The 22,545-nt window shown below is 36.8% G+C and overlaps 4 protein-coding genes across 5 annotated transcripts in view; 3 read left to right on the top strand and 1 right to left on the bottom strand.

Annotated features, from left to right (window-relative positions):
• The window catches only part of LOC135688777 (HBS1-like protein), a 28,278-nt gene extending 17,572 nt beyond the window's left edge, over positions 1-10,706 (top strand). The window contains exons 10-22 of one of the 2 annotated variants that reach the window (XM_089110284.1): positions 254-337; positions 687-804; positions 1,209-1,355; positions 1,578-1,652; positions 2,048-2,165; positions 2,945-3,013; positions 4,813-4,917; positions 5,604-5,694; positions 6,106-6,214; positions 7,236-7,336; positions 7,806-7,950; positions 8,599-8,653; positions 8,939-10,706. In XM_089110284.1, coding sequence (XP_088966410.1) covers positions 254-337; positions 687-804; positions 1,209-1,355; positions 1,578-1,652; positions 2,048-2,165; positions 2,945-3,013; positions 4,813-4,917; positions 5,604-5,694; positions 6,106-6,214; positions 7,236-7,336; positions 7,806-7,950; positions 8,599-8,613 — 1,177 coding nt within the window. In that variant the 3' untranslated portion in view covers positions 8,614-8,653; positions 8,939-10,706. Of the gene's footprint in view, positions 1-253; positions 338-686; positions 805-1,208; positions 1,356-1,577; positions 1,653-2,047; positions 2,166-2,944; positions 3,014-4,812; positions 4,918-5,603; positions 5,695-6,105; positions 6,215-7,235; positions 7,337-7,805; positions 7,951-8,598 lie in introns of both variants that reach the window. The other variant, XM_065205774.2, reaches the window with a different exon arrangement.
• Positions 10,707-11,732: 1,026 nt separating this feature from the next.
• On the top strand, positions 11,733-22,427 carry LOC135688697 (transmembrane protein 14C). Its single transcript, XM_065205614.2, has 4 exons — positions 11,733-11,887; positions 14,017-14,118; positions 21,093-21,180; positions 22,321-22,427. The coding sequence occupies exons 1-4, from the start codon at positions 11,758-11,760 to the stop codon at positions 22,361-22,363; spliced, it is 363 nt and encodes a 120-aa protein (XP_065061686.1). The 5' UTR covers positions 11,733-11,757; the 3' UTR covers positions 22,364-22,427.
• LOC135688698 (stimulator of interferon genes protein) lies at positions 15,798-16,855 on the bottom strand. The gene has a single exon (XM_065205615.2). The coding sequence runs from the start codon at positions 16,810-16,812 to the stop codon at positions 15,973-15,975; it is 840 nt and encodes a 279-aa protein (XP_065061687.2). The 5' UTR covers positions 16,813-16,855; the 3' UTR covers positions 15,798-15,972.
• Positions 18,230-20,209, top strand: LOC148959555 (stimulator of interferon genes protein-like). Its single transcript, XM_089110285.1, has one exon. It carries the CDS (start codon positions 18,352-18,354, stop codon positions 19,255-19,257), a length of 906 nt encoding a protein of 301 aa, XP_088966411.1. The 5' UTR covers positions 18,230-18,351; the 3' UTR covers positions 19,258-20,209.
• Positions 22,428-22,545: the final 118 nt, after the last annotated feature.

Below are 22,545 nucleotides of genomic sequence, written 5' to 3'. Positions count from 1 at the left end.
ATTATTATTATTATATTATACTATATCATATAATATGATAATTATTTCGTATTATTTCATATCATATATACTTTATTTTTATTCAATATCATATCATAGTATAACATGAACTGTTAATTGTAATGTTGTGATGTCCATTTTTTAGATATGTAAATCTCGAAACCCAAATAGCAGTGCTATACTATCATTTCTAGCTAATTAACAGAGGCTACTTGGGAGGAAAACCTATGTTATCCTTTAACATTTAAAACAGAAACGAAATGGAGTCGAAGAAGGCTGGCAAAGGTTCATTCGCATATGCTTGGGTTCTGGATGAAACTGAAGAGGAAAGAACGAGGTATTTTGTATGAGGAAACTTTATGATCAATCACAGCTGGGCAGAACAAAATTCTCAAAAAGGCCTTGATTGACAGAGTTTCCTCAATTAAGTTTATTATCATATTTGAATTATATATATATGTTTTTTGACTTTTTTTCCACATGTTAATCGTTATCAACTTTTCATACGCTGATGAATGTTTCTGTTTCTAAAAAAAATGTACATAGATAATTAGGACAGTGTTGTTCCTCTCTTTACGCTCAACCTCATGACAAAATGCTGCATTGCCAAACCAAGCAGAACAGCGTTTTTTATATGCATATGCAATAATCGTTTTTTAAAAAATGGCTATTTTATATTCTTTCAGGGGTATAACAATGGATGTCGCCATGACGACATTTGAAACCAAGACAAAATCAATAACGTTGATGGATGCACCTGGTCATAGGGATTTTATACCGAACATGATACAAGGGACGGCACAGGTTTGTTCTTATCATGACACTCTATAGAAAGATTCTCTTAGGAGATAGTTAACCAGTGGCGTAGCGCAGTTTAGGGCACCTTAGTTTGATAACCAAGGGCCCCCGACCAAGATGGGCCCCAAAATTATTTCTGTATCCATGTTTTTAAGACTTGAGCTCAAGTTCATCTCATTTTCAACATTGTTTACTGTTTTGTAATATGCAAGATGTCTAAAACTAGATGGATTTTAAATTGTTTTCGTCTCTTTCTTAGTTCTAAGGCTACAGATAATATATATTTGGACTACAGACCATAATGTATAGTATGTTAATCTATGCTGCTTAGTCATGTTTAATAATAGGTCTTTTTGCATAAGTATACCCCGTTGACATTAACAGTGCGATTTTTGTTGATTCCTTTTCAGGCTGATGTTGCTATACTGGTTGTTGATGCAAGTGTTGGGGAATTTGAGTCAGGCTTTGAGCAGGGTGGCCAGACGCGAGAGCACGCGCTTCTTGCACGTTCACTTGGAGTCAGTCAGATTGTTGTTGCAGTCAATAAAATGGACAATGTATGTTACACAATTAAAATAACTATAATTTCACCATTCTTTCATTCTCCGTTCACTCCTCATTCCGTACCTTTACTTCCATATTTTCTTTCTTTCTATTATTCTTCCTGTGTATCATAAAATATTTCTTTCCTTTTGCACTACGTCATCTCTTTATTTTCACGCTGGTGTTGTTCTATCAAACATTGTTTTGTGTATAACCTTCATCTGCACTCTCCACAGGTTGGTTGGTCTTCAGAACGATACCAAGACATCGTAGGGAAATTGAAAACGTTTCTGAAGCAGGCTGGCTTCAAGGTATAACTTGAATATATTAATCTGTCTGATTCATCAAAGTATTTACTCTTTCTATCAATGCAGAGCTCTCTAATCGGGCATTTTCTAAAAACTTTTTTTAGCAAAATGCGCCACAGCCTGTCTCTATACGCGCCAGACAATCAAAGTAAACACAGCGTCCGTGGTCCCAGTAAAACATGTTATTCCATTGGTCCATGGATGCCCAACCTATTAATACCAGTCTAAGCACTTTCAGCTTTCTGATAGCCCGGACGTCTTGCCAGTGCCCTTGGGCAGTGAATAATGGCTTTATAGCGAGGCACTGGAAAAATCTGAGCTGTTTGAAGTGATATTATTCGCTGAAAGATGTTATCATTTGCATCATTTGATCATGCTCATTCATTCTCTATACACAGGACAGTGATGTGGCGTATATTCCATGCAGCGGCATGACAGGTGAAAATCTCATTGAGAAGGCAAAAGAAGCCAAGCTGACGAGTTGGTATAACGGTGCATGCTTAACAGAACAAATTGGTACGAAACGAGTATTACCTATTAAGATTTATTCCATTTTTTTCAATCCTTTCCATGTTAAAAATTCACAACATACAATTTTCAGTTTGAATTACATTATTGATCAGAGTAAAACGTCAAAACAGCAGACACTAGGCACATACTATATAATTTTACAACGAGTTTGCACGTAAGAATCTTGTATGTGGGCTAATCGAGGAGAAAGCGCCCCTTTGTTTAAACTATATTTTTATATTGTGTTGTTTGCTATCTAGCTTGTGAAGGTAGTTTTTAGGACACTGAGAAGCTTATGCTTATCGAGCAGTGCCTCTCGAGATAACACCTCGTAATTGCTACACCTGCAATTACCGAGATTTGGCGACTCTCCTTTCTCTGAGGAAAAGTTTTGTCATGTTTTGGAAAGTTTTGAAAAGGACTCAAGCCACGAACCCTTGGGTCTGTAGTCAATGCCCCAACGGCTGAGCCATCCTCTCGCCCACTATGCAGTCAATTAGAGAAGAACTTCCTTTTTGTGTTTTTAGGGGAAAAGTAAAGGTTTTTCTGTAGGTCAGTCTCTCAGATTCACAAATTTGAGAAACGTCTCTTAAAGATCATAGTAATTTATTTTAAGACAGAGCAACCCAGCTGACCGTAATTTAAAAACATAAGTACTCATTTTGGATTGATATTTCAACCTTGATTAAATATAATCTCGCCTTCGTTTAAAAGAGTGTTGATAGGTAAGGTTTGGGATTTTTATTTTCAGGATTAATAACAACATCATTTATATTGTTTTGCAGACAAATTCAAGCCTCCTGATAGACCTATGGATAAGCCTTTTCGCTTGTGTGTTTCTGATGTGTATAAAGGTGGGTTATTTCATCATATGTGTCCGCAATGAGGTGTTCGATGATCGAGATACCAGTTAGCACTCTCGATCAATTTTTGTCAAGCACAACATGCTTGATTTTGTTCCATAGTATTAAAGCATTTATGTTACGAGGGTCACTCCGAAATTATTGAGATTTTCAAAATTCGCGCCAAATCCAACGTTATAAAACAGGTTTCCTTAAACTTACACATTTATAAGCGTTGTTTGCAAATTCTTGTCCATTTCCACTCAAAGATATCTTTTTAACAAACTTTTAAAAGAGGGGACTCTCGCTGTAAATTTCATTTTCGAAATGGAGCTTGAAAGACGCGATTTTCGCGCAATGATATATTACGATTTTAAAAAGGGATTAAAACAAGAGGAGTGTCTACAACAACTAGTTGCAACTTTTGAAGATCGTGCACCATCAAGGGCAACTGTTTTTCGATGGTTTGCAGAATTTAAACAAGGGAGGGAGAGTCTGAAAGACGACCCCCACCCGGGAAGACCACCAACGGCTGTGGTCCCAGAAACTATAGCTGCTGTAGAAAAGCTACTCAAAGAAGATGGCCGATTGACCTATGAAGTGATGCAGGAAAAAGTTGGCATTGGATCGACAGCATTAAATAAAATTTTGCATGATCATCTTGAAGTAAGAAAGGTTGCAGCTCGCTGGGTACCCCATTGCTTAACAGAGGCACAGAAAGAGCATCGGGTAAACTGGTGCCAATTTATGCTTGAAAAGTTTGATAGTGGAAGGTCCAAACGTGTGTATGACATCGTCACAGGTGATGAAAGTTGGATTTACCAATTTGACTCAGAAACGAAACGCCAGTCGTCAGTCTGGATCTTTCCGGGGGAGCACCCACCACAAAAATTCAAGCGCTCCAGAAGCGTCGGCAAAAAGATGGTCGCTTCTTTTTTTGGAAAAACGGGCCACGTGGCAACGATTCCTCTTGATGATCGCCGCACAGTTAACGTGGATTGGTATGTAAACCAGTGCATACCGAAAGTGCTAGATGCATGGCGAGAAAAACGTCCGAAAACTGGTTTGCGCGGGATCCTATGGCACCATGACAACGCATCAGCTCACACTGCAGCATTGACAGTTGACTTTCTGCACGAAAATTCCATTCAGTTAGTCACCCACCCACCATATTCACCCGACTTGGCACCTTGTGACTTTTTCCTTTTCCCTACCATCAAAGAAAAACTGCGTGGAACGAAATTTGATAGTCCGGATGAAGCCGTAGACGCGTTTAAAGAGGCGATTTCGGACCTTCCTGGTGACAAATGGACAAATTGTTTTTCTATTTGGTTTAATAGAATGAAACTTTGCGTAGATGCTAATGGAGAGTATTTTGAAAAGCTGTAAAAATTTGAGCCTATTCTCATAAGCCGTTTTTGAAAATCTCAATAATTTCGGAGTGACCCTCGTACCTGAAACAAGAGAAAACAAAACTTGGTGAGTGAAAGAACACTTTTTAAACTGCGAAAATTATTTTCATTTCCAAAGTTCTCAACATGCCATTGATTGAACAAGGCTTATTCGTCAAGCTATAATGATAGTAATTAAACATTCTGTCCGGAATTTGAATTTATTTGTGTAAAGTATCATTACATTTTGTTTCCAAAAGTCTTTGATATTGTATATTTGTGATATTTCTTTTAAAAAGCATGGCTGATCTGTCCAGTAGTATGTTCATGAATTTCGTCGCCACCAAACCAATATCCTGCTGACGATTTTTCTTCCCACTGCAAAATCAATAAAAAACTGATCGAGCTTTATGATTTTAGGTCAAAGTGGTGCATTCATTGTTGCTGGAAAAGTTGAGGCAGGCCATGTGCAGAATGGAGACAAAGTACTGTTAATGCCGGCTGGTGAACAAGGATCTATCAAAGGTACTCGGCCCCATCTTTGGTACTTTGTGCCTTAAAAGAAAATGACTTTATTTAAAGCTGGCGATAGTATTACGCGCAGGGTAAGGTAAATGTGATAGTCTGCCATTAGCCAAAGGCTACTCTACAGATTTTTAACGATACCCCCTGGGCGCTTTGCTCAACAACATACCCCCTGGGCGCTTTGCTCAACAGCATACCCCCTGGGCGCTTTGCTCAATAGCATACCCCCTGGGCGCTGTTGAGTATTGGATCATTAGTCCGTCCTACGCCTGAACCATTCCAGAAAAGAACCTGGCACGCCCCCGAATAAAAAAATCCATGCGCACGAAGAATACTTCGCAGTCTGGGGCTAATGAACATACATGTATGAGCTATGTAGACATGACCATACATACACTGCGCTGCAATCAGTAAATGCCCTGCCTATGACAAATATGAATGGCAATTAAAGTTTGAGGAGCAACATTCTTTAGGATATGTTGATGTATTTTAAGTTAACCTTCATCAAAGCTTTTTTCCAGCTGTTCAACAGTTGTTCGATTCTGCACCGAATCTTTTTGGGTCCATTGGTCTGTTTTATATATATTTTCTTAATCTGTTTTGTTATGGTTAAGGTTTAGGCAACGCAGTTGCTGTAACGCTAGATCTAAACACAGCTTTTTGTCATGCTTTATTATTGATTCTAGCCCTAGCTGTGCGGGAAACATCCGTGAAATGGGCTGCCGTTGGTGATCACGTGACTATGACAGTAACTGGTGTTGATGTTGCACACGTGAGGTACTTGGTATTAGATATACATGCTCTATTTGTTTGTATTTGATAGTAATCTGTTTACAGACCGTTTTCCGAAATTTGCGGTTCATGAATTTCAAGTCCTAATTTTCTATCAAACGAAAGATTGCCCCGTGGACACCTCTAATAAATAGTGGATGTTTCTTATTAGTACGTGGATCTTAGATTCTGAAACTGCAATAACACGAATATCCCGAATACATCTTTAGCAATTCAGACGGAATAATTCCGTCACACACTAGCTTATACCGGACCATAGGCTATCATGACGGGCTGTAGCGGGTCAGCTCGGTGTGTAGTCCATAGAACCGCATCGTGGCCGGTCAAACCTAACCCTGCCATAGCCTTAGGTTTGACTTTAAATTTCGAGTAAAACGAATTTTATCTCCTCCACAGTGTTGGAAGTGTCTTGTGTGATCCGTATATCCCAATTAAAGCTGCTTCACGGTTCACTGCTCGGATCGTTGTATTTAATGTGGAAATGCCAATAATTAAAGGATTTATGGTACGTACTTGCATTTTACTGGTACATTAGAATAACTGCAATTTGCGCACCTCAACTAATATGGTATCCCTTAGAATTCACAAACCATTGCATTACATGACCAACTTCAGCATTTTCTTTTTCCCCTAATATATGATCAAATTCAAATTGATTGCTTTTACACGGTCCTCGTAAAAGCAATGTATCCGTCTAAATATAAGAAACGCATAAACCTTGTCTCAAACTGCTGATAAATTCCTGATCTATACCATCAGACCCTTGCTTGTGATAGGCCTTGCGGTGGTGATAAGTGTGACTGATCACGTGAAGCGTATGTTCAAAGGAGGGCTAGCTAGCATAACTGATCACGAGAAACTCATTAGAAAAGTTCGCGAGCATAACTCATCCAGGGGTGGACAATTTCGGTAAAAAGGTGTTCCCCCGATGAAAGACCACTTTAAGTGGTCTCCCGCAGATTGCATGTGGTCTCCCAAAACGGAACTCTGATGACAGGGGTTGACATTCCCTTTAGAAAATTTGGTCACCCGGCGGTTACCCTGTGAAACGATAAGCGGTCTCCCGCAGATAAAACCGGTCCTGGGGGCGCGAGGATCGAATTGTCCACCCACCCCTGCTGATCACATGAAGCTCAGAAGAAAGGTGAACATACATAACTGATCAAAGGAAAATGACATCAGAGCCCAACACCACAGCGATGCTGCTCGTTTTATATGGATACATTTACCTAGAGGCTCTTCTTTTCCGCTAGGAAGCAAATAATCCGGACCCTCCTGTTATAACAGATTCAAGAATACTCACCCATAATTTATGCTCTGGTCCATAAGTATAAGGTCCCCTAAAATATAAGCACCCCTAAAACGGCAATAAACGTTAATAAATCTTTGATACCCTCTCTGGACGTTACCTGCGTCTGTATGGTCTGAAGAGTATCAGACAACAAGTATATAGGTATGTTTTGTTTCAGCTCTTTATACTCAAAGATAATCAGTTTTGATGCAAGTGCCTTTAAATTTACTTTTAGGTTGTATTTCACTGTCAAAGTCTTGGTGAAACAGCGACTATCACAAAGCTTGTCAGCACTCTTAATAAAAATACTGGAGAAATTGCACAAAAACGTCCACGGTTAGTTTCTTTATCTCCTTGCCCTTTTTGAGGTTAGACTTGGCTGATTTGATTTGTCAAAGGGTAGCAGATAATATTTTCAGTATATTGAAATGGTTTAGTATCTATATCGTTACTTTCTCGGTACGGGTACATTCTATATGCATTTGTTCTTCGACCCATTTTTCCTCAGATTTCTGTGTCTGCTTGTTTCTACCGTAAGTGCCTACGTAATACTTTACTCTTTGTTCAAGAATACTTGAAGGACATCCAAGCTTCCAGGCTTGTTTAGGCAAATAAGACTAGTAACATTTAATCGTGACCTTAGAAAAAGTCGATTGAATCATATTTCGTCAATAAAGAATTTCGTATTGCAACACTAATTGCAACACTGTTTTCCTTATGAAACACTAATTAATCCCTACACATCAATCAAATAACTTTTCATTCCAATGTATGGTTTTCAGTTCTACTATATGCTTCCTCGTAGGTTTCTTGGAAAGCACGCAAATGCCATCATACAGCTTCAAACTGCTCGGCCAGTTTGTGTTGAGTTATACAAAGACAATAAAGTTTTAGGTAGATTTATGCTTCGTTATGGAGGTAAAACCATAGCTGCTGGAGTTATAACAGAGGTGTGTTTGCCAAACTGCGTTTTTGATTGTTTCTCGAATTACCCTGTGTACCAGAATCTAAGAGAACAAAGTTAGTAAGAACAAGGCAGAAAAATTGCAACTTTCCTTACCCATTCCCATCGCAATTTCCCTCCCCTGTTCTTATTTCCTTTGTCTCCCTGGTACTCTGGTACCCAGGCCAATCTTGAAAGTAATCTTAATAATAATCATTACCATCATTTCAGCACCATATATTATTCATTGTCAGCTTTTTTATTCGTCGCCATCGTCGTCATAACCATGATCGTAATCACTAATCATCACGATCACCGCCATAACAATTACAATCATTATTTTGAATCATCAATGTCATCATCAATCATAATCGTCCCCGTCACCTAAATGATTACTAAAACCATCTAATAATCAAATCATCAAATCATTCAATCATTAATCAAATTATTCATGCTCACGTTTTATTTTGAAACACACAAGTTTTGTAAATCGTTATCCTTTAAAATGTGAAGTGTGAATTCTAAGTTTGAATGCTGCATCTAAGAGTATTTTTGAGTTAATCTGGTTTTAGTTTGATTTAATCAGCATTTCATTTTTTATGTTATATCTTAAGTCGTTATAGTTTTATGTCAACAACTTTTCTTTGTTTTTCAGATACGAAGGTCCTAAATACAAAATTATACGCTGTTTGGCAATGGATTCAAGAAAAGTATCAATCTTTAGACGTATTTTGAAATAATATCATTTATATTTTTTCTTCAAAACAACTAACTTAATTCGGATACATGAAAATACGCAGTTTGGATTGATAATTTCCTATTTCATTTTATCATATTTTGCTTGGCTTTTTTGTTGGTAATATTTTAACGCTTTTCCATTATATTTAATTCAACTGGTTGGAAAAGATCAGAAGCTGAATAAGATAAAGCTTTATTTACATAGAAAATGGATGATCCCTTGCTAAGTCATTCGTTATTTTTCACTTGTTTTGCAGGAAATTCTTTATTTTAATCAAGAAAACGGGTGATAGTACCCAGAATAACGCCCTTTTGAAAAGTTTGCAAATCGAGTAACAGCTATTGGACTTGATCGATGGCAACCCCTAGGTACTCCAGGTCTTCGCTTTGCTCCTTCGTCTTTAATTTAGATAGTTTTGATTCATTAGTATTTTGTTAAAGATAGTAACATGTATTTGTCACTTTTTAAGAATTGACCTTTTGCCTTTTAAGAATTGTTTCTTCGCCATTAAATCTGGTAGCACGAGAATCGTTGCAGAATTCCTCTCTTGACATTTTTGCTTTATGTAACAGGTCACACCTTGATGAGATTTTTGTAACTTAGATTTCTTTAGTCCCTTTGCCTTTTGCCTTTTAAGAATTGTTTCTTCGCTATTAAATCTGGTAGCATGAGAATCGTTGCAGAATTCCCCTCTTGACATTTTTGCTTTATGTAACAGGTCACACCTTGATTAAATTTTTGTAACTTAGAAATACTTTAGTCCAAGATTCCTTTAGCCCTTTTGACTTTCAGCAAAAATGTTGTGGTGTTTTTTCCTCATTACCTGAGACTTTAAGGACATCGCTAATTTGCCTTTATTATCAAATTATTCATGTACCTCTTATAATCAATCACTCGCTGTGTTTGACCTGAAAGTTGGTACACCTTTATATTTTTATAATTCGAAAAATGACCTTTTTCCAACACCTCAGTATAATAATTACATTTCTTTATTAGAATTCTCCCTTAATATTTATTTCACTCTATCATCGTAAGATAGACAAAATATCTTCATTCACAATCCACTGCAAAATAATTTTTCTGATGCATTATCTATTGTGCAATACCACCATTGTTTCTCAATGCTTGCTCCCTTAAGCAAGATAGCTTTCGGTTGTTTGATTTTTCCCAGTAATTAAAAGAATTTTGCATTTAATATGCATACATTCTAAGATTTTCGTTTACCTCAATGAACGCTTTGCATGATATGGTTTTATTTCTTGTAATGAGCTAAGCAAGTGTTGTATTGCATCAGTTTTGAATGGGACCATTTTTGCAACCCCCCTCCCTGACTTCTTTGTTTTCCATCTTACTGATATAGTTCATACCTTGAAAGAAAAAGATGGAATACTCCCAAAATCGATCTTAGTTTCTTCATCAGTTTTGAATGAGGCCAGTTTTGCAACCCCCCCCCCCCCGTCTTCTTTGTTTGTTACTTTACTGTAACTAGCTCATACCTTGAAAGAAAAAGATGGAATACTCCCAAAATCGATCTTAGTTTCTTCATCAGTTTTGAATGAGGCCAGTTTTGCAACCCCCCTCCCCCCCGTCTTCTTTGCTTGTTACTTTACTGTAACTAGCTCATACCTTGAAAGAAAAAGATGGGATACTACCAAAATTGATCTTAATTTCTTCCAAGGACAATTAGAAAATGACTTAGCAGAGACAAAAATAACACCTTAGTTATAGGAACGTTTTTATATTCTATTCCTTTTTTCCCAGTTCTGTTGTCCTATTGTATACAAGAGAAGGTGGTATTTGCAGTAAACTCAGGACCTGAATGGGTACTGCCTATTCCTTTGTTTAGGAAGAGTTTACTCCAGACAAGAAACGTTTAATTGTATCCATTCCACTTCACTTAAGCTTGAGATGCCCGATATAATTAATGCGTCAAAACAATTTATTTTGGTCATTTGATATTTAATACCAAGACAATATATACAAAGGATTTCTTACGTGTTTTTGAATTAAATGCTTAAGAATGACTTAAGCTTCTCCTTGATTACGTATCTCATTAGTATTTTGTAAAATTCCCTGGTCGTTTACTCTGCATCCAATGATGGGAGTCCCGTGTTTGGTGTTATAACCATATACTATCCAAACAGGGATTCGGAAGGCGTTTTGCAAAAGGAGCCATTAATCGAAGTATTCCTGGATGATGAATCTCTTTCTAAGGTTGGTTCCAGAGGGGAAAGCCTCATATTTGTAGACTCTGGGAACTCTAGATTTCCCCTGGATCAAGAACTCTGATTCCCAATATTTTATCAATCATTGCATTTTTTTATTAGACTTTGCATTGGAGTGGCAATTCGCTGAAAATGCCTTCCAAACCCCAGTATGGATAAAATTTGGAATATCTCATCATTATCTTCTGGTACTCAAGTAATTCGGGATATAGATAATCTGAGAGTCAATCCAATGTCAAACTGCTAATATTCTCCAACGAGGCTGGCCTCATCTATTTCCAGCATATGATGCATTACCCATAGTTGCTGATTATTTTCCAGTTCTGTTTCTGCCCTTTTCTCTGATCTGTTCTATCTGTTCTGTTCTGATCAGCTCTGCAGTCTTCGAATCTTTGAATTGGAAAGAAGCTTTAGTCCTAAATGTTTCGTCCAAAACCGATAAATTATGTTGATTCTTAAAGAGTTTAAGCTTACAAGTGTCCATTAGATGAATGAAATCATAGATCATAAAATCTTTGTAATTTGTATCTTAGAAATCTCTAATCTTACCGTAGAAAGGATAGAATTTTTCGAGAGGGGTTTCAGCATATTTCATATAGGAACTAAAGTATTTTAGTTAGAACCAAAAATATTTTTATAATTTTGGAGGGGCGCGGTTCCCTTAGTGCAGTGGTAGATATGACTCTGCTGTAGTGAAGGGCCGGAATACTTCTTTGCAAATTTTAATTTTCTCTAAATGTCACCCCTTAACGGGAAAGAAAAGCAAAATCTTGTCTAGAGTGATATGATCAAAATTGATACAATACATTTCTGCAAGGGGTCACAAAACGCAACAACAGCCTGACCTAAAATGACTCTGTGGAGGAGAGGGTGCAATGAATTTTTCAGCGCTCCAAAAATGGCGGCAAATATGGATTTCCTTTCGTTTGCATTTTCATTTGTGGTGTTAGCTGGTGGTGTTATTGGATATTTGAAAGCTGGTAAGCCTCTGTATATTTGATTAATTCCCCTGATTTTAATTACCTCGACCTTATATGTTTTGCTGGTTTATTTTACCATCCCAGATTAGCTCGCTTTAGCTCAGCTTTTCATTCATGTGATGCCTATTTAATTTGTTTTCAGAAGCTCCATACTTGCCAGCGTATAAGATGTTTAATCCTAGAGGATTATCATGTTTAATCCTGCTATTCTACTTCCCTGTTTAATTGCTTCCAAGGGCTTTTTTATCGATCTTTGCCCCTTTTCACTGGAGAACCAAGATGGCCTGCCTGGAATTTTTTTATGGAAGTTTTAATAAATTCGTTCTTCGAATAATGGCTTTCTAGTTATGTATAGTTGGTTCTATGCAAACAGCTAAGTATCAGTCAAAAATGAATTCTATACTTAAATTTTTGTACCAATTTTTATTTCTGACTGAATGTAATTTAGTCCACACTCGGTATAGTTGAAAAGTTAACTGAGAGATGAAATAGGCGATAGTAAGGAGCCAAAATGGATTCCGAGGCAGTTGCACTCCTGGGAAATTTTTGTAAAATTTCGAGTGCCCTCCTGCACACCTGAAGATGGGTGTGGGTTGGGCGTGATTTGGGTGTAGCTCAAATTAAAACGTTTTTTGAAATATGGCAAAACTAGTTTCTAAATTTGCTTGCAACTGAGATTGAAGGAAAGTGTGCAGTTGCACATGGGGGAGCATTGAAAAATGAGGCCACCTTTGTGTGAAGCAAGCAGAAAATTTTTATAAACACATTCTCTAGATTAGCTTGAAATTGCTTTTAACTATTTTTAAGCATACTTTTGTTACATTTGATGAATTCAATTATTTGTGGGGCTCCCTTGACCTTGAGGCATTTTACCCCCTGCCTTTTTGTGGTTGCCCTGCTTAGTGACCCTTTAGAATGATCATTTTTTTGCTTTTATAAATATTATATCTAAAACTATTCCTTTAATTGCCAAGCCTTGAGGGATTTTATTAACAGCCACATATGGAGTGGTAGGTAAGCATTGTACATTTCTCAATAATTGAATTTCCCTAAGATGTAAAATTGACGTAAACAGAAAATACGCCAGAAATAATATGCACATAGTAAAAAATTGCTGGGAAATTTTGCTCACACTCTGAAGTGCACATATGTCACAAATGCACCCTTGTCACTTGTCACAAATGCACCCTTGCACTCCAGGATAATAGTTTTTACATTCCTGAGATCTCGTGGAAAGCTGCTGTGAAGTCCAAGGGGGTTTTAGGTATCTGGAATCAGCAATAGGTCATTCTATCCAAAGTGTCCTTAAGTATGTTTTCAAAAGTTTGCTATTTGTTTCTTGCTGTGATCTCAACTTTATTACTTAGTCCAGTTTAAAATGTTAAATCATACAACACATGAGAAGATCAGTCTAGAAACATTTCTGGGAATTAACAAAGTGGTAAAATTTAAGCTTTCCATCTGCAACAAGTGAGAAAGTTTTCAACAAGTGTGGTTTTTTATCATTGGTTAAAAAATATACACCGTGTTGAAATCCAGTTAGAGCCAGTTGAGTAAATTGCAAACAATCAAGAAATCAAGAAAACAAAGTTATAAGACTATATATATCATTTGAAATTTTATTCGTCTGAAATCCTCTTCTGGAACTGTCAACTTTAAGAACATATATAACAGATTACCCTATGATAATAAATTCAAATTGCAAATTTGTACTATATATAACCTGTAAATTTTTATTGCGGGTATTAATTTTAAGGACCCTGCACATTTTTATTAATGGTGTTGTCAAGGTGTGTGAAAAATCAAATTTTCAGATACAATATTCTTTATTACCTTTAATTCTCAGTACAAAATTACAATCAAATTTTCAGATACAAAATTTAAATTCTTTGGGGTCAAACAGTAGTAAGGCCAACAGTGTTTGTTCTAACATTGAGTCAATTGATCTTGAGTTTTAAATTTCTTTTAATTTATTCAATGGGAGTTTCTGGATTCAAATGCTCAAATTCAATTTTTGCCATTGCTTAGAAAAAATATTTCCTATACTGCTGCATAACATTTACCTAGATCATAATCATAACAGCATGATTATCACCCCAAAAAGCTGATATAATTACTGTTTATTTCAGGAAGTACAATGTCCTTGATGTCTGGAATTGTCTTTGGACTGATTCTTGCATTGGGTGCCAGCCAGACTTCACACAATCCAAAAAATGTCTGGATCTCTCTGGGTAAACTTTTCTTATTCACATTTACAAATTCTTTATTTATTGTTCGTTGCTAAGAACTCCTTCAAACCCCCCCCCCCCCTCCCTCCTCTCAGAAAAGCAACTACCCTTCTTCTATACGCCAAATGTACTTAAGCCTAAGTTTCTTTCTGTTCTATTAAGACTTGACAGCAGAATAACCCTGAACATCTTTCAATTGGATAACGTAAGACTGAAACCACAACTGTTAATGATTTTGATCTCAGTACTCGAGTTATTTTTACAAAGAATGCTATGGTCAACAAAGGCTTTTTTCAGGCTGGTAATTTCTACTGGCTTTCTTATATCCACTGGGTTTTTTGGCTTCCTTTATATTTGCAATTGCCAAGATGATTATGTACTGACATTACTCTAGAACTAAAAGTCTGCTGAAATATTTTATTGTAATAAATTTATATTGAAATATTTCTTAATCTATTGTAATAAGAAAAACCACCTCGAATTGCACCAAAAAACATTTGAACAATCTTGTTGATTTGACTGTACATTTTTAGTTGGTAGAAATTGTTGTAACCAGGCAAAATGGTGACGAGAATCCAATGTTATGAGATAAATTTTTAAAATAAATCAAATAAAACGAATAATAATATTTTGCCCCAGCATACATAGCTTTATCAGAGTAAAAATCTATTTTTCTACTTTTTTCTGGCATTTCTTAATTATTTTAACTGGCATATCTTAATTTCTGGCATTAAACTTATTTGGTGAGCTTGTAAAAAGTCTTTTCTACATAATTTGGTTTGGCAAAATTTGGTTCAAAAGAGTTCAAAAGTATGACATCGTCAAAATATATTTTTAGTGTTTTTTTAATATTGACTACATAAGCTAAAAGATTACCAGAAGTACATCATAAGTGAGCAAAATATGTTGAATATGCCATAAATTAGATGAGATAGGGCCAATTAAACATTTGTAGTTTGATAATGGATCATGTTATGTTGGCTCTACTTTTGAAGTTATGAATAGAGACCAAATCATCAAGGTTTGATGAGGAAAGAACCTGTGCTCATGTGACCATATCTCAGTCTTGACAGATTTAAATGATTTTGCATATTAAATTGTATTTAAAGATGCTCTCCCAGGCTACAAGATTCAAATCTGAAAATTCTAAAAATAAACTTTTGTGACATCTTCTCTTAAAAACTCCATTGACAATGCTCCATAATTTTTGACACAACCATTCTTCTAAAGGGCTATTTGGTTGATAAGAACAAGATTGGGTCAATGTGTTAACTTTGAGTATATTATACATTTTAAAAAAAAGTCCAAAACCTCATAGCTACCATACTTGTACAAATAAATTTTCTAAAAAAACTGGCTGCAAGAGCAAAAAAAGGAATTACCAAACAGAAAATGTATTCAGGTTCATAGAATGCACAGCAACTTTCATTATTGCAATTTTGTTGCCGTCTAGTTGAAGTTTTATTTCTAGTTCCAAATGAAAGAACCTTATATCTCAAATGAAAGCTCCTCAATTCTGGATATTTGAAAAACTTGCTAATACACACATCTACTAATTGGCAACCAATCATGAAAAAATTACCTTTTGTTACCAGACATCTCAATGGCGAGATATAGATACCCAAATTTCATGTTTGAAGCAAGACAAGACATGTTTGAAGGTAAACATTGAAAAACTGAAATGAATACATGAGCAAAGCTTTTCAAATATTTATTCTAGCAATTATAGAGAATCTTCTCTATTATACTATTTTAAACAATGTAAATATAACGAAATAAAGTTTAAAAGAACAATAAAATACCGAGTCAAACTTAAAAGCATGTATTATCATTTAGTGTTTGTTTCATGGACACAAGTCAGTTTTCGTTGATAATGCGTTTAGCTGTCTCGATAATTTTGTCTCCAATATTTTCATTTTTGTTAATGAAAACAAATTCCACGTGATTTTTGATTGACGGATCATCGTCCTTCGAATAATCTTCCATTATCATCTTCATCGTTTCGTAAAAAACAATGGTCTGGCTGTTCCTTTCTTCCTCAGACATACCAACCTTCTTGTGGCTGCACATTTCTCTCAGGACATTAAGCGGCGTTGCGTATTCAATAGCGGCGTAAAAAGGACCTTCGTCAGAATCCACGCGGTAACACGAATGCACGTACTTTCTTTGCCGTATCCCACCGACATTTTCCCTGACTGGTTCAAGGTTCTCTGAATAGGAAATTCGCTTGTCGGCTTTGCTTATATCGTGGTGAATGGAACAATCGGCCGGGACCAGTATCAGCAGCTTGTCCAGTATACTGTCCTTGTTTTGGCTGCTTATTGTGTTATGTATGAATTTGGGCAAGACCTTTTTTAAGTAGCCGAAGTAGAAACCCCATCCTAGGCCTACCGCTGGGTTCCGTGCCCGTGCACGAAAGAACCAGGTTAAGTGAGAGACCAATGCAACCACGAGTGGCAGCTCCAATTTTGCCAAAGTGCTCACCGCTGCAGAAAGCAATCCGAATGAAATGCTGAGTATAAGATCCCTTGTAAGATTTTTTCTGTTGAACTCACAGTTTAAAGCAGTTTTTAACAATGCCCCTTTACGCCCTTTAAAAAGCAGCACATTTTGAAGCACGATTAAAACTCTAGAAAACAACACATACCCGGCAATTCCAGCAGTTCCTAACAACACCAATCTCAATTGGATTTCCATAATGACCGAGGAGAATTTGAGCACTTCTGTGATCACCTATGATTTGTCTTGGATGCTGTTGAAATCCTGTTCATATACAGTAAGATGTTTATAAAAGGGGATGTCCCGATTCCAGGGAAACTACTGAAAGTGTGTAAATAAGGGAAAGGCCACAATACTAGAAACTACTGAAAGCTTGACAATATTAGTTTCGTTTTACCAGCATGATATGATTTGTTTTCAATGAAAATGCGAGCGCTGGTAAATTCCCTGATTTATATTTTACAATAGATTCAAAAGTACTCTTAAAAAGTGAATAGCCTAATTTCTTTTTCATAATAAGTGGTTGACTTGCCCAAGTATCAGTTATTAGTCAAAGAAAAAGCAATAGATTTGAGAAAAAAGAACAAATTTGTAGTTTTTTCTTTGATCAATAACTGAGATTTGGGCAAGTCAAGATAAGTGGGGAAACCCATCAGATGCTGGGGGAAACCCCTCTTTTTTCCTAATTAAAAGGTGATCTCCCTGCACCTGTCTGGATATAACAGTTGGCAAAACGACTTGTTACGCGGGGAAAACTCTATATTTATTCCTACTTTGGTGCTTTCCAGATTTTTTAAAATCGACCCATTCACAATATCTCTAAATATAACTGCTTCTTACTGACTTCGGTTTGGTCCAAATTCTTTTTATAAAAATAATGTTTATAAGAATATTCAGGCTCAAAATCATCCCATCCGTAAGAACACAGTTTCACGTGTTTCTGTGTAGCTTTTTATTTAAACAGTAGTTTGTAATTGGGATTTAACTTGTGTTCAGAGGCGGACCCAGAGCAAACTTGAAGGAGGGGCAGTTGGTAGTGGGGGCGCTGAAAAAATTTAAAAATAGCTGACGAGAGTACGCTGTAAACAACAATTTCAGACCCATTTTCGGAATAAACAACATAGCTTTGAGGTAATCCTCGAAGCAAATTAACCTGTCGGTCTCAGATACTATTTCACCTGATTCTCATCCTTCAAAAGGGGCGCACAATTGCCAAAAAAGGGGCGCCAGACTTGCTTCAACTCGTCGAGGGAGGAGCAGCTGCCCCTAGTTGCCCCCCCCCTCCTTAAATCCGCCACTGCTTGTGTTCCATGTCTCACTGGAGTCATATTTATTATTGATTTGATGGAAATGAATCTTGTAGTTTTCTATACCGCTCGAGCCTAACTGCTCTTCACAGCACAACACGGGTCTTTGACTTCTTGAAAGTCAGTTTCAGAACTCTTTCTTCTGGAATTTTTACGAAGGAGTTTCCAATGTCAATTTGCATTCAAAGAATTCGTATATTTTGATATTTCCGTCCTTTTTCGGTGATTAACTTTTCTTGTTTTGCTCATGCCATCTCATTCATTGGCTCCAGTGTGTGCATCAGTCTGGCGGGTGTTCCCCCTTTTCCACGAATTCAAATCTTGGATTAAAATGAGGCCGCTTCGTCGTCCTTTTGTGCACTGTGCTATTATATAAAATCGCATACGGCCAAAAATTAAGACTCAAACCGCTACAGCATTTCTGTTCAAGATGATTTTGGCGATTTCTTACTGCTTATTTCAAGCATTGCTCCTGAATTTCTTCTCTGGCCTTCTTCTTGCTGTTGTCATGGACTACTCAAGGTGTAAGGGCAGTATGTCCTTCTTAGGCCGACATCAAAGTTTGAAACTTCTATTGATGCCAATCAATGTTTGGATGGAAAGAGTGCAAGATATTATCAATAGAATCGATAGAAAATGCTTGTTTTTTGTCACCTTCAAGTCCATGATTGATATTTTGGTACACTTAAACAACAATCCCACGATGAATTCACATTTCGGACAGACATGCCTTGCCCTGACCCCAATAAATACAATATTGTCACTCATGCTTATCGGCAGTGATATAGAAGCTGATATTGCTATGGGTGCTGCCTGGGGCTTTTACAGATATCTAAAAGTGACAGGAGAATTTTTAGAGGAGAGCATCAACCAGTCGAGGTACAGTTTCAAGCTGAACTTGTTGCCAAAAAGATTTATTCTGATTCCTTCCAATGGAAATGTCAGGGAAACTTTGACAGAGATGGATAAAAGGATTGAATTCACCGAGAACACAGCCTCTCTGAAACTTGATTCAAATGGTACAAAATTGAGACCTTATTTTCAAAGTGTGCACCAGATTTCTCCTGAATTTGGTGAGTTCGATGAATTCTACTGTATCATTGAACAGGCTGCGAGTGCCAAATCCGTGCACGACCTTGCTCTAAAAGGATTTCTTTCAAAAAATGCAACAAAGAGAACAATGAGATGGTTTTACGATATATTGCAAATGTATCTTGATTCAGACATTGCTACCAGAACTAAATTTGAATTGATTTTCTTCAGTGGAAATGACTGTGATGTTGTCAACTCCATAGTAGAAAGAAGGACTCTCTGTTTGAATAACAAGTCTCTATGAAGTTTATTTTGTTAGTTATTTAGGAACTTGACAACCATATTCAGAATCATCATCTTTGCAATTCCTTTAAAAATGCTTAGCTCTGGTATCTCATTATACCAAATGGTTGTCTATCAAAAAGGTGTTTTGGATATGTACTGCACAAAGACTTGAATCTGGCTCACCATGCCTTATGGACCACGTGAGAGAAAAGAATTTAAGGCAATAGAAACTGCTAAATCTCAGAAGAAATGTTTGAACAGATATAAAGAGCTAGTATGGCTAATCAGCTGTTTTTTTCTTTCAAAATTAATAACTACCCCTTATCAATTAGTGTATTATTCTTCAATTTTGAAGGCCTTTGTGATGTGCCTTTAGGATTTCCCACCTTTTCAATTTACCCCCTTCTGCATTTCTCTTTTGTTTCAAATTTGAAAAAATCTTCTGTATTCATATTCCGTTAAGCCCACCAATCTCCTTTGAGATGCTGTGCTTTAGACAAGTTTTTCCCAAATTTTCAAATTGTGTTGGTTTTTCCTACACAAATCCTTCAGTCACCCCAGTTCATGTCTCTTTAAGGCTCAAGGTTTTTCTGCTTCTCAAACAACTGTAAACTGATAAATATTTATACCAAGTTTATTAGGCATCCCCAACTGCTGTTCATTATAAGTTTTATGCACTAGAAAACAATACAGCTGGACTTTTCTCTGTTTTTGAGCATGGAGGTTGCCATATGTTATCAGAGAACAAAAAGAGCTTTTTTGCTTTTTAACACTTATTCTCATTTGTGTTTCTGAGAATTCTTTTATAACTTTGCATTTTGATAATCATGTATAACTTTTGTTTAATTTTTTCATATTTTCACATTATCAAAAGTAACATGATAAATTCTACATAAGAGCTTTTTGTGTACCCTCTATGAGCTGTATTAATTTGTACTCTATGGCTTTAGTCCTCCATTTTTTGAGTTACTTGAGGATGTCAAACAATTTCACAAAGTAGTGTGAAAACATGCTCACCGACTCGTTATTATCTATCTTCTTACTGGTGTTAATGTTTGCAGATCTCAGGGGTTTTGCCAGTCAGAAAAGCTTGAGTGGACAGGATATAGAAGGATTAAACAACATCCCTCAAATTTCAAGAAGTAGCTGAAAACCCCTTTGTTACCAATTCGATTGAATTTCAATACTTTAGAAACAATGTATTCATCAAAGCCGAAACAAAGAAACGCAAGGTTCCTTCTTAAACATTTGTCGTATCGAAATCTCTGGAGTTTGACACGATTACGCTTTGGCTGGTTATAAGGAGCCCCGTTATTGCAAACTTTAAAGTACCTTTCCTAAAACTAGTCCATAGTGACGAAGGCTTGCCAAGGCAACAAGAGAAAGAGAAAGACCAAAGAGAGAATGATTTTGTATGACTGATTAGACACAATAGGTGAAATCAAAGTATTTTTTTCTTCAACCCAGACCATCTTTTGGCCACACCCAATTTTCACATCCAGACAAGTTTGAGCATTTTCTGTAAGAATTGGTTATCATTTTTGTTGAAATTATCCCATCGCTCATTTTCCTCTTAAGAGTTTAGAAACATTCACTAACGCCATGGGTAAATGGAAACCATTTTAAATTCAGTCTAAACGCGATAAGAAAATAATGAGAGGGTTGAAATTTTTGGAAAGTATTTTTTGTGACCGTGGATCCATGATTTTGAAACTTCCTTTACACTTGTCATGGGCGTTCGCAATTGGTACAATCCGCGTTCCCTGCAGCTTTTTCATGCAACAGTTTTTGAAATGCTGGTACTAGAGGGACACATTTACCTTGACAATAATTGCCAAACTGTCCTCTTTGCAGCTGCATCTGTGATTCTCTGCGTCGTAATGGGTATGCGATTCTTCAAGACAGGCAAAGTTATGCCAGCTGGTATGGTATTTTTCCTCAGGTATGTTTTATTTCCATAATATCATTTGTTTCTACTCACATAATATTATCAGTTTATCATTAGTATCATCATCAGCATTTGAATCATCCATAATCATCATAATCATCATGACATAAACACCATCAAGCATCAGTATAATCATAATATGCAAGCAATCTTTTGGTGGTACAAATCTTAAAAGTGGCTTTGAAAAAAGCAAACATTTGAGTATACTGAAGCTTTTCGTCTGGCACAGTATAAAACGTCAGAACATCAAACGTCAGATTGAACACTTTACTCTAGTATAGGGAATATATTTACTCATCACCATAACACAAAAAAGAATCTTTGTCAGTCAAGCATCATCAATCATAACCGTCGCCATGATCGTCACAATCGCCATGATCGTCGCAATCGCCATGATCGTCACAATCACCATGATCATAACCGTCGCCATGATCGTCACAATCGCCATGATCGTCATAATCGCCATGATCATAACCGTCGCCATGATCATAACCGTCGCCATGATCGTCACAATCGCCATGATCATAACCGTCGCCATGATCGTCACAATCGCCATGATCGTCACAATCGCCATGATCATAACCGTCGCCATGATCGTCACAATCGCCATGATCGTCATAATCGCCATGATCATAACCGTCGCCATGGTCGTCACAATCGCCATGATCGTCACAATCGCCATGATCATAACCGTCGCCATGATCGTCACAATCGCCATGATCGTCACAATCGCCATGATCATAACCGTTGCCATGATCGTCGCAATCGCCATGATCGTCACAATCGCCATGATTGTCACAATCGCCATGATCGTCACAATCGCCATGATCGTCACAATCGCCATGATCGTCGCAATCGCCATGATCGTCACAATCGCCATGATCGTGGCGATCATCATGATCGTATTATTCCTTGTTCTGTTCAGACATTGATTATTCCCCTCTTCTGTACCAATAATCAGCATATCGAGTAATTTGGTGATATTTTGTCACATCTGCCTGTGCATAAACCCCTTTTATATACTTCATCCTTTTTGAGTATAAAGATCTTCATCAGTCCCATCAACGCTCTAAGTTTTTCTTCCTTTGTCCTATGTTCTTTCATTGTTTTTGATGAGTGGTTTCTTTGTTCCAGCATTGGCTCGATTTTAAGGCATGCCTACAACTATTACCACTGACTGATTAACGAAACCGCATAGAATTCCTCGTATGTAAGTTTTGATATTTCAATAAAATCTCTAACGACATGTCCTTTAATTTTGTACAATCTGCCTTTCATAGTATGTTTGTTCACTGTCAGTCGTCTCCCTTTGCGCTTTAATTTTACTACATACAGGATATCGAGTGAAAAGTAAGCGAA

Source organism: Rhopilema esculentum, chromosome 9, assembly GCF_057945365.1.
Source record: "Rhopilema esculentum isolate cy_ngs chromosome 9, ASM5794536v1, whole genome shotgun sequence".
Lineage (NCBI taxonomy): Eukaryota > Metazoa > Cnidaria > Scyphozoa > Rhizostomeae > Rhizostomatidae > Rhopilema > Rhopilema esculentum.
This window is presented reverse-complemented; position numbering and strand designations above follow the sequence as displayed.

Bases quoted from the DNA above. Each gene is read 5' to 3' on its own strand.
- LOC135688698 (XM_065205615.2), bottom strand. From the start codon at position 16,812: ATGGAAATCCAATTGAGATTGGTGTTGTTAGGAACTGCTGGAATTGCC.
- LOC148959555 (XM_089110285.1), top strand. From the start codon at position 18,352: ATGATTTTGGCGATTTCTTACTGCTTATTTCAAGCATTGCTCCTGAAT.
- LOC135688697 (XM_065205614.2), top strand. From the start codon at position 11,758: ATGACTCTGTGGAGGAGAGGGTGCAATGAATTTTTCAGCGCTCCAAAA. The intron at 14,119-21,092 runs GTAAACTTTTCT...TCCTCTTTGCAG, and splicing joins AAATGTCTGGATCTCTCTGG to CTGCATCTGTGATTCTCTGC. The intron at 21,181-22,320 runs GTATGTTTTATT...TCTTTGTTCCAG, and splicing joins GGTATGGTATTTTTCCTCAG to CATTGGCTCGATTTTAAGGC.